Source organism: Salvelinus sp. IW2-2015, unplaced genomic scaffold (assembly GCF_002910315.2).
Source record: "Salvelinus sp. IW2-2015 unplaced genomic scaffold, ASM291031v2 Un_scaffold1311, whole genome shotgun sequence".
Classification (NCBI taxonomy): domain Eukaryota; kingdom Metazoa; phylum Chordata; class Actinopteri; order Salmoniformes; family Salmonidae; genus Salvelinus; species Salvelinus sp. IW2-2015.
Genome location: NW_019942834.1, coordinates 204,002 through 215,594, shown reverse-complemented (window position 1 = coordinate 215,594; position 11,593 = coordinate 204,002). Strand labels below are relative to the sequence as shown.

The 11,593-nt window shown below is 42.6% G+C and overlaps 1 protein-coding gene and 2 long non-coding RNA genes across 9 annotated transcripts; 2 read left to right on the top strand and 1 right to left on the bottom strand.

The window, feature by feature from the left end:
• The first annotated feature begins 240 nt into the window (after window positions 1-240).
• LOC112070392 (alanine--glyoxylate aminotransferase-like) lies at window positions 241-10,265 on the top strand. The gene is given in 12 exon segments (XM_024137808.2): window positions 241-562; window positions 2,696-2,888; window positions 3,913-3,948; window positions 3,951-3,976; window positions 6,151-6,251; window positions 6,379-6,449; window positions 6,777-6,861; window positions 7,030-7,128; window positions 7,645-7,714; window positions 7,978-8,073; window positions 9,384-9,512; window positions 9,834-10,265. Coding segments are annotated over 12 exon segments (1,173 nt in total). The 5' UTR covers window positions 241-403; the 3' UTR covers window positions 9,942-10,265.
• Window positions 4,042-5,938, bottom strand: LOC139024295 (uncharacterized). Of its 4 annotated transcripts, none has more exons than XR_011475585.1 (8): window positions 5,848-5,938; window positions 5,738-5,775; window positions 5,263-5,338; window positions 4,832-5,096; window positions 4,629-4,696; window positions 4,358-4,459; window positions 4,255-4,322; window positions 4,042-4,118 (listed from the first exon to the last, which is right to left on the bottom strand). It is a non-coding gene; the product is annotated as an uncharacterized lncRNA (long non-coding RNA). The 4 variants fall into 4 exon arrangements; XR_011475583.1 differs by having other exon boundaries at window positions 4,066-4,152; XR_011475584.1 differs by having other exon boundaries at window positions 4,066-4,152; window positions 4,392-4,459.
• Window positions 4,353-6,028, top strand: LOC139024296 (uncharacterized). Of its 4 annotated transcripts, none has more exons than XR_011475590.1 (6): window positions 4,353-4,437; window positions 4,505-4,742; window positions 4,844-4,911; window positions 4,979-5,180; window positions 5,281-5,331; window positions 5,840-6,028. It is a non-coding gene; the product is annotated as an uncharacterized lncRNA (long non-coding RNA). The 4 variants fall into 4 exon arrangements; XR_011475589.1 differs by having other exon boundaries at window positions 4,505-4,674; window positions 4,945-5,180; window positions 5,840-6,027; XR_011475587.1 differs by having other exon boundaries at window positions 4,365-4,437; window positions 4,945-5,180; window positions 5,840-6,026.
• Window positions 10,266-11,593: the final 1,328 nt, after the last annotated feature.

Genomic DNA, 11,593 nt, shown 5'->3' with positions numbered 1-11,593 from the left:
GTGAGTGTGTGCTGAATTCTTCCTACAGTGTTGGGATATAATTCTATGACCTACTGAAGCAACGGTGGTTAATGGTTAACCCTTGTAAATGTGTGTTGAACAATGGTGTGAATACATTACCGGGAACAAACATGTGACCTGAAGAAAAAAAAAATAGGTGTGTAAGACATGGTTTTATGCATTCTGATCAAATTCAAAAACACTTTTCAGGAGTAAACAACGAAAGGTTTGCTTGAACAAAATCCTCACAGTCAAAACAGTATGCAAACCAAACATGGAAGTGGGAGGGGTTTAAAGGCCTCTTTTGTCAGATGAGAGGTGTGTGTCTGTCAGGTTGCTTTTACAGAGGCAGAGTCCAGATCGTTTTATCATATCCACACTGCTAACAAGCCCAGCTAGAGCCATGTCGTCCCTCTCCGTCCCGCCACCAAAATGTCTCCAGAAAACCTTCGTGGCTCCGCGGCGACACATGTTTGGACCCGGACCGTCCAATGTTCCTCCTCGCATCTTAGCGGCAGGGGCCGAGCCCATCATCGGTCACATGCATCCAGAAATGCTCGAGGTATGTCTACAAACTTTGGTTATGAACAATCAATCTCAACTAAGGTAACCGTGAAAAAAAAAAAAAAAAAAAAAAAAAACTTTTAAATGCAGGATTTACACATATGCCTAAATGGTTGAATTGGATATTTTAGATAACGCTTGTAATATTATCCCTGAACCATATTGTCTGTTTGTTTAACTGCTTATCTCCCCAAGCAAAAGTGTTTTATGAACATTTCAAGATTAGCCATTGTACAATACTGTATGTCAACCAGCCTTTTGGGGGGTCCTAAGCTAGATTTGGTTGGGGGCCCCCCAACCTTGCGGGCAAAACGTTTTTTGGCTGTAAATACGTTTTTTTTGCCAGTAAATACGTTTTTCGGCAGTAAATACGTTTTTTTTGGCAGTAAATACGTTTTTTGGCAGTAAATACATTTTTTGGCAGTAAATACATTTTTTGCCAGTAAATACGTTTTTTTGGCAGTAAATACATTTTTTTGGCAGTAAATACGTTTTTTGGCACTAGCTAGGTTTCCATCCAATTGGGGACAGATCTATCACGCGAAGATTCTAAAATCTGCATAGAAACAATATGCACATTTCCCCCACCAGCGATGTTTCCATCAAATTGACCTGTGGCGGATAAAACGATGGGTGTAGTGACGTAGTGCACATAAAAATACATTTTGCGGTTAACTTCCCATGTACCGATTTTAAAAAATAAAATTTAAATGGGTTTCCGTCGCATTTTCAACTCTACTGATGGTTTTGTCACCAAAAAAAATTGTGTTAAATAGCGATTGTGCCCAACTCTGGTCTTGGCAGGAACGCTCTAGCTAACAGCTGGCAGATACAAGGTGGGTAGGTTACCTACATTATGAGATTATTATGAGTGAGAGTGATATTATTTTTATTTGTCAAACGGCAGCCAAGGATCGATCATCAAGTCATTAGACCCTCGATATTTAATGGAAAGGAACATCAAGCTCATTCCCGTGCACTTTCACCACCCTGTGAAGTTCATCAGAAGTTATTATCTAGCCTAATAAACTGCATGCTTTCCCGAGTCGTAGTGGGAAGACCACACAACATCATTGCGTGACTCCAAGTTTTATTTTGGTTATTATATCAATATATCATTTCTCGCATAATTCATTTTAACTGACACAAAGAGATCCCACCTTGTCTAGTGTATTTCATTTTATGACATTTGGAAAGTTTTTCAACAAATTTGCTGATTCTATCAGGCCTGTCATTGCAGGGTGGCCTAGTGGTTAGAGCGTTGGGCCAATAACCGAAAGATCAAATCCCTGAGCTGACAAGGTAAAACATCTGTCGTTCTGTCCTTGAACAAGGCAGGGCGTAATTGTAAATAAGAATGTGTTCTTAACCGACTTGCCTAGTTAAATAATGGTTAAATAAAAAATAAAACAAAATTGGATGGAAACCTGGTTAGTGTAAAGTACATTCCCTACAATTCTTCACATTCTTGCCATGACTTATGCCATGTTCATATGATATCTGCGTGAGAATGACTAACAAAATCAAATGGGGGGGGCCCCCCTGGGGGTCAGGGCCCTTGAGCGCTTGCCCGGTCGGCATGGCGATGTTTAGGCCTACAAGCTCTAGACAGCTACCTTCCTTAGCAATCAAAAACATGTAGGCTGACATGGACTAATTGAGCTACTGACATAACAAAGTGAGATAAAACGTCTGATGCAACATGTGTATTCTATCTTTCAACAGTAATTTGAGACCCCCGACTGAGTTAAAAATACGTAAATAACTACATTTGGGTCGACCGCGTGGCCCTACACACAGCATGTAGACTGCGTATAGGAAGAGGCGGCTCTGCGTTCAACTGATGTAAAAGTGATGTGTGTTTTAAACCTGTTTTGACTACCCATCGAACCTATTACAGTGTTGAGACAAATGTACCAAAAAATCATTATATGAGATGTAGGATAGGATCAAGTTTAATATCCCGAGGGGGGGAAATTGTCTTCGACACACAGTACTGCAGTATACACAATAGACACTGTACACTACACACTAGACATAACACATAAAGTACACATCCTAATACTCAGTGTCTACCCGACAGACTCCTGGTCCCGTAATCATCTCTTTACTGTGTTTGTTGGCGTTGTAGATAATGAGTGACATCAAGAGTGGGATCCAATACGCCTTCCAGACCCAGAACAACATGACAATAGCAGTGAGTGGCACAGGACACACGGCCATGGAGTGTGCCATCTTCAACGCCGTAGAGCCAGGCGAAGGGGTTCTCACCGCGGTCAATGGGATCTGGGGAGAACGGGCAGCGGAGATGGCAGAGAGGATAGGTACTTGATTGTTTTGGGATACGTTCCATAGGGACCCTTGTTCCCTTTTTTGACAAGAGCCCTATGGGTCGTGGTCAACAGCAGTGCCCTATGGGTCCTGGTCAACCGCAGTGCACTATGGGTTCTGGTCAACAGCAGTGCCCGATGGGTCCTGGTCAACCGCAGTGCACTATGGCTTCCTGGTCAAACCGCAGTGCACTATGGGTCCTGGTCCAACAGCAGTGCACTATGGGTCCTGGTCAACAGCAGTGCCCTAATGGGTCCTGGTCAACGCAGTGCACTATGGGTCCTGGTCAACAGCAGTGCACTATGGGTCCTGGTAACCGCAGTGCACTATGGGTTCTGGTCAACAAGCAGTGCCCGATGGGTCCTGGTCAACCGCAGTGCACTATGGCTCCTGGTCAACCGCAGTGCACTATGGGTCCTGGTCAACAGCAGTGCACTATGGGTCCTGGTCAACAGCAGTGCCCTATGGGTCTGGTCAACGCATGGCACTATGGGTCCTGGTCAACAGCAGTGCACTATGGTCCTGGTCAACCGCAGTGCACTATGGGTCCTGGTCAACAGCAGTGCACTATGGGTCCTGGTAAACAGCAGTGCACTATATAGTGGATAGGGTGTCATTGGGTAACCATGACCATTGCCTGTAAACGTTTTGCTTCTGTCCCTCTCCTTGCCCCAACCTGGGCTCGAACCAGGGACCCTCTGAACACATCAACAACTGCCTTCCCACAAAGCATTGTTACCTATCGCTCCACAACAGCACAGCCTTAGCAGAACAAGGGTAACAACTAGTTCAAGGTCTCAGAGCGAGTGAAGTCACCAACTGAAATGCTGCTAGCGTGCACCGCTAACTAGCTAGCAGTTTCACGCTATTTACACACCTGTGACACAATATGAACCTGCGAGCACACCTGGTTATAAAGACCTTGTTTCAAATAACCGTAGCTTTGCCCATTGAGGAAGTTCCCTTTCAACTGATACATTTGTGATTTACATAATACATTTCCCATCAACCCAACAGGTGCCAGAGTTAATTCCATTGTGACAACTGCAGGGGGTATTTCACCAGTGAAGAGATTGATCAGGTAATGACACACCTCTCATATGATCTGCACATACCCTAACCTTCATCTACAGGTATAGATACTCCTACCCTAACCTTCATCTATAGGTATAGATACTCCTACCCTAACCTTCATCTACAGGTATAGAGACTCCTACCCTAACCTTCATCTACAGGTATAGAGACTCCTACCCTAACCTTCACCAGTAGGTATAGATACTCCTACCCTAACCTTCATCTAAAGGTATAGATACTCCTACCCTAACCTTCATCTGTAGGTATAGATACTCCTACCCGAACCTTCATCTATAGGTATAGATACTCCTACCCTAACCTTCATCTATAGGTATAGAGACTCCTACCCTAACCTTCATCTATAGATATAGATATACTCCTACCTAACCTTCATCTATAGGTATAGATACTCCTACCCTAACCTTCATCTGTAGGTATAGATACTCCTACCCTAACCTTCATCTATAGGTATAGATATTCCTACCCTAACCTTCAACTACAGGTATAGAGACTCCTACCCTAAACTCATCTATAGGTGTAGATACTCCTACCCTAAACTTCATCAGTAGGTATAGAGACTTCTACCCTAACCTTCATCTATAGGTATAGATACTCCTACCCTAACATTCATCTATAGGTGTAGATACTCCTACCCTAACCTTCATCTACAGGTATAGAGACTCCTACCCTAAACTTCATCTATAGGTATAGAGACTCCTACCCTAACCTTCATCAGTAGGTATAGATACTCCTACCCTAAACTTCATCTATAGGTATAGAGACTTCTCCCCTAACCTTCATCTATAGGTGTAGATACTCCTACCCTAAACGTCATCTATAGGTTAGAGACTTCTACCCTAACCTTCATCTATAGGTATAGATACTCCTACCCTAACCTTCATCTATAGGTATAGAGACTCCTACCCTAACCTTCATCTATAGGTATAGAGACTCCTACCCTAACTTCATCTATAGGTATAGAGACTCCTACCCTAACCTGCATCTATAGGTATAGATACTCCTACCCTAACATTCATCTATAAGTATAGAGACTCCTACCCTAACCTTCATCTATAAGTATAGATACTCCTACCCTAACCTTCATCAGTATGTATAGATACTCCTACCTACCTTCATCAGTATGTATAGATACTCCTACCCTAACCTTCATCAGTATGTATAGATACTCCTACCATAAGCTTCATCTATAAGTATGAGACTCCTACCATAAGCTTCATCTATAAGTATAGAGACTCCTACCATAAGCTCCATCTATAGGTATAGAGACTCTACCCTAACCTTCATCTATAGGTGTAGATATACCAAATTGCTGCTATCGATACACCATAATGTACGTCCCAAGTGGAACCTATTCCCTATATAGTGCACTACTTTAGACCAGAGCCCTATTCCTATATAGTGACTCCTTTAGACCAGAGCCCTATTCCCTATATAGTGCACTACTTTAGACCAGAGCCCTATTCCCTATATAGTACACTACTTTAGACCAGAGCCCTATTCCCTATATAGTGCACTACTTTAGACCAGAGCCCTATTCCCTATATAGTGCACTACTTTAGACCAGAGCCCTATTCCCTATATAGTACACTACTTTAGACCAGAGCCCTATCCTTATAGTGCACTACTTTAGACCAGAGCCCTATTCCCTATATAGTACACTTTTAGACCAGAGCCCTATTCCCTATATAGTGCACTACTTTAGACCAGAGCCCTATTCCCTATATAGTGCACTACTTTAGACCAGAGCCCTATTCCCTATGTAGTGTACTACTATATACCAGTGCCCTATTCCTATATAGTACACTACTTTAGACCAGGGCCCTATTCCCTATGTAGTGCACTACTTTAGACCAGAGCCTATTCCCTATGTAGTGTACTACTATATACCAGTGCCCTATTCCATATGTAGTGTATCACTTTTGACCAGGGCCCATTTCATTCTGTGCATCAAGAGTGGTATTTCTGTTCTGTTCTGATCTGTCACTGTTCTCCCAGGCCATGGCCAAACACAAGCCTGTGCTGTTCTGATCTGTCTGTCTGTTTCCCCAGGCCCTGGCCAAACACAAGCCTGTGCTGTTCTGATCTGTCTGTCTGTTTCTCCCAGGCCCTGGCCAAACACAAGCCTGTGCTGTTCTGATCTGTCTGTCTGTTTCTCCCCAGGCCCTGGCCAAACACAAGCCTGTGCTGTTCTTCCTAACCCACGGAGAATCCTCCACAGGAGTAGTTCATCCACTAGATGGCATTGGAGACATATGTCACAAGTAAAGAGCCCCTTAATCCACCTCTCAGCTTCCATGTCAATATAAATGCTTATAAAACCCAACAGATAATATACAGTACCAGTGAATTATTTGTTATAAAGTAGCGCCTCTCCTTTCTTTCTGCAAGGCACAACTGTCTGTTTCTCGTTGACTGTGTGGCTTCAATGGGAGGTGCCCCACTTTACATGGACAAACAAGGTATGGTGTTGTAGTGACCCTAGGGGGAAAGACCCTGGGGGAAAGCTAGTTAAAGACCCTGAGGGGGAAAGCTAGTTAAAGACCCTGAGAGGGAAAGCTAGTTAAAGACCCTGAGGGAAAGCTTGCCTGTGTTGATGCTTATTATGAAGTTACGTTGGACTATTGACATGCACCATAACCCTGCATATAACTTTGCTACATACCTATTATTTAACGATGTGAAAATAGCATTATTACTAGTTTAATTCATTGTACTGCCATAAGAGCTAACAGATGCAGTGAAGTAAATTTAGTGAAGTAAATTTTGGTTCCTTGTGTTTTCTTCAGGTATCGACATCCTGTACTCTGGCTCACAGAAGGTCCTAAATGCCCCACCTGGGACCGCTCCCATTTCCTTCAGTGAAAGAGCATGGTAAGGAAGGTGTTCTAGTCCGTAGCTTTAGAAATGCTGGGAAAAAAACATGTTGTAAGCACTTTTTAAATGGTACAAAAATGACCTGATATTTACGAAGCAATTAAACAGAAACAAACCTATCAAATTAATCTGTTCTATGAGCACTTATATTCTGCTTTTATCCAGCCAGAAAGTATTCAATCGGAAAACAAAGCCAGTGTCGTTCTTCCTGGACATGACATGGCTGGCAAACTACTGGGGTTGTGACGGCAAACCTGCTAGAATGTGAGACTCCCATAATGCATTACATCAAGAGTCTTGTATCACCAACACATCATCTAACACCATATTCTATGACATCATCGTACACCACATTCTATGACATCATCGTACACCACATTCGGACATAATTTAACACCACTTTCTATGACCTCATCTAACACCACCTTCTATGACCTCATCTAACACCAACCTTCTATGACCTCATCTAACACCGCCTTCTATGACCTCATCTAACACCGCCTTCTATGACCTCATCTAACACCACATTCAATGACATCACCGTGCCCCACCATCTATGACATCATCTAACACCACCTTCTATGACATCATCGTACACCACATTCTATGACATCATCGCACACCACATTCTATGACATCATCTCACTTAACAAAAACACAGTTTAACAGTTTGAGATGATGCTCCTGTGAATGTCAAGGGAATCACAGCTCAGAGTGTAAGTAAAGCAGAATGTATCATTAGTGACAGTACTTAGTCTGACCTGTTGTTCCTTTGAACAGATACCACCACACTGCGCCTGTGTCTGCCTTCTACTCTCTCCGGGAGAGTCTGGCTATCCTCGCTGAACAGGTGACTTTAGTCTGGTTCCTAAATCATGATGCCATTCACACTCTTAGATAGAGTTACATCTTATAGATTCATAAGATAATTCACAGGGATAAATTATATCATAACACTCTGATATATGTTTTAAATCATCCACTAATCTTCTCTCTCTCTCTGAGATATAAGATCATTGAAAATGTAAACGGGAATATGTTATAGCAGCATAGCGCACGGTAGTTGTGTTAGTGATGATGAAATGACATACCTGTGTCTCTACTCTCTCCCAGGGTCTGGAGAACTCCTGGCAAAGACACAAGGAAGTAGCAGAATACTTCCATGAAGGCCTAGAGAAAATGGGCCTGAAACTGTTTGTGAAAGACAAGGTCAGTATCAAAGACCTTAAAAGAGATTTACTGTAAACGATTTACTGTAGTCTATTTAAAGTACAAATGAAAGAAAAAAAACACATTCAATAATTTAACTACACATACACTATAACCGTATTCTGTGTTGTAACAGAAGTATGTTAAATATATTGCAGACAGCCATGTTTTACTGTAAAACAAAAACACTCAGACCCCTTAGCCTGTTATGGCTAGACGATCCTTTCGACAACATCCGGTGGAATTGCAGAGCGCGGAATTCAAATTAAATTATTAGAAATATTTAACTTTCATAAAATCACAAGTGCAATTACACCAAAATAAAGCTTAACTTCTTGTTAATCCAGCCGCCGTGTCAGATTTCAAAAAGGCTTTACGGCGAAAGCAAACCATGCGATTATCTGAGGACAGCGCCTCATTATACAAATGCATAACAAATACTTTTCAACCAGGGAGGTGCGACACGAAAGTCAGAAATAACGATATAATTCATGCCTTACCTTTGAAGACCTTCTTCTGTTGGCACTCCAAAATGTCCCATAAACATCACAATTGGTCCTTTTGTTCGATAAATTCCTTCGTTATATCTCCAAAATGTCAATTTATTTGGCGCGTTTGATCCAGAAAAACACCGGTTCCAACTCGCCCAACATGACTACAAATTATCTAATAAGTTACCTGTAAACTTGGTCCAAACATTTCAAACAACTTTCCTAATGCAACTTTAGGTATCCTAAAACGTAAATAATCTATCAAATTTAAGACGGAATATACTGTGTTCAATAGCGGATAAAATCAAAGTGGAGCGAGCTCCAGGTAGCGCGCCCCAAACAAAAGAGTCCACTTGGCTTGACACTCATTCTGAACAGGGCTCAAAAGAAAAACATCAACCAATTTCTCGACTTGACATCTAGTGGAAGCCATAGGAACTGCAACCAGGTGCCTCAGAAATCTAGTTTCCCATAGAAAACCAATTGAAAACACAGTGAACTCAAAAAAGAAAATTCTGGATGGTTTGTCTTTAGGGTTTCGCCTGCCAAATATGTTCTGTTATACTCACAGACATTATTTTAACAGTTTTAGAAACTTTTGAGTGTTTTCTACCCAAATCTACCAATTATATGCATATCCTAGCTTCTGGGCCTGAGTAGCAGGCAGTTTACTTTGGACATGCTTTTCATCCGGACATGAAAATAATGCCCCCTATCCCAAACAGGTTTAAACACTCCTCTTTCCATATGTTTTACTGTAAAACAAGACACTCAGACCCCTTAAACACTCCTCTTTCCGTTGATGGTTCCATTCGCCAGAACGCCAGGTTGCCCACTGTCACCACTATAGTAGCACCCCCTGGATATGACTGGAAGGAGATCACCAGCTACATCATGAAGAATCACAACCTAGAGATCTCTGGAGGACTGGGACCATCCGTTGGCCAGGTGAGTTACTTCAGGGGGTAGAGCAAAAAAAGGTTGAGAACCACTGAGTTAGTGGACTGAGGCCGTCTCAAGCCAGGACACAGAATGGACTACTGCTGCTTCTTAGTTCTGGATGAGTTACCAGTCATAGTAGGTACCTTTATGAACCGTTATGCATTGCTTTGACCATGGGTTAAGTAGCTATGATCGTGATCATCAGCCCTCTTTACTAATGACAACAACTATTGTCTACTGCTGCGATAACAGGTCGGTTGTGTGTGCTCGACCATGCCTTCCCCTATGTGCAACCGGCTCACTGACCTGTCCCGTCTCTCTCCTCAGGTGCTGCGTGTGGGACTGATGGGGGGTAACAGCAGCAAGGCCAGTGTTGACATGGTGCTGGAGGCCCTGAGAGATGCTCTCAGATACTGTCATAAAAGCAAAGTATAACATGGCTCAAACGCTTCCATAATAGCAAGGTCAAAGTCTGGATCAACATTGTAAACCGTCTCTGGCAAGGTCAAACATGGCTAAAACACTGCCATAAGAACAAATTATAACATGGCTGTCTGAAAGTAAGTTTAAGTCAGCTTTGATATCAGGGAAGAACAATTCATGGAATTATATGTTGAATAAAAAAAAATAAAAAAAAATAAATAATTACAGTATGATTTGTTTGTTAAGTCTGATTCAAGTGTTGTGTAAACTTCTAATCAAATACATGTTATGTGATTGTGTGTTTTCCTTTCATTTGATTAAAAACAAAGGAATGTTCTCAATGCTTTCAATGTTTGAATACATTTTTGTCGCTCGTTTTCCAAAACTGTAATAATATTCTGTCAACAGTAGATTACGCCCTCTATTTACAGAAGTGCTACTTACATTTTATTTTGAATAAGAAGAAGAAGAATCCAGATGTGGCGCCGCCGGACGTTCCTTCCTTGTTGACGTTTTGCACAAAAGCGCGTGGAACTGTTCCATTGTGTTATCGGTCCTTGTCTGGGGGGCAAGTTAGCTAGCTACAACAAGGCTTTTAGTTTTGTGAGTTCCCGAACACCGGTACAATAGCTATAAAGATATATTCGTGCACTATTTAACAATGACATGCCGAAGAGGAGCTCTCGGTCATCGACAAGGCAGTGAAAACGACACCATGTATCAAACTAGTCCAAACACTGCAGGAGAGCGAACGGCCGGTTTGAGACCAAGGTAAAGCCCGTTTGAAGTTGGATATTCAACGGATATTCGCGCTTTCAAACCACTTGAGCCACAGACTCCCAAATAAGTGTCATGATGTTGGAAAAATTGCGCACAACATTGCACAGGTCTTATTTTCACGATGTGGACATTAATTCGCTTTCCAAATCTAATAAACATGTGGAAATGTGAGCAGCATTTTGTATTCCTCGTTTAATTAGTTACGGAGCGTAAACAAAGTATAAACTTTTTTACATTCGAATTTCAATAGCTCCTTTGTCATGTGACCTACTGACTTCAAACAATGTTCAATGTACACTCAGTGGGCCTACACATTGCACAATCTTTAGTTTGTCCATTATCATCTCACAAGGTTTTACATACATTTTTCAAGTTTCCTAATTTGTGACCTACTGACCTCAAACTACTTTCAGAATGTCCACGGACTGGCGGAGACGGGCGCCTCGAGGCGTCCAGTGCGGTAACGCGACCGGTCCCAGAGAAGCTGGAAGGAGCCCCGGGGAGAGTTCTCTTTTCTTTGTGAAGCGCCCTGGAATGGGTTCGCCACGAGAGAGGGGCCCAAGCCCTGTAATGCGTTGCAGTTCCGGCGGTGTCCGGTGAGCTCTCACTGGCCCTTGAAAATCTGGTGGACAGGGTGTAAATCCTTCTTGTGGATCTCCCCAGCCCTGTTCGCGCTGGGTCTCTGGCGAGTCGTATCGGCCGGCGCCTAGCAGCTGACTTAGAACTGGTGTGGACCAGGGGAATCCGACTGTTTAATTAAAACCAAGCATCACGAAGGCCCGAGGTGAGTGTTGACGCGATGTGATTTCTACCCAGTTCTCTGAATTCAATGAAGCGCGGGTAAATGGCGGGAGTAACAATGACTCCCTTAAGGAGTCCTGAGC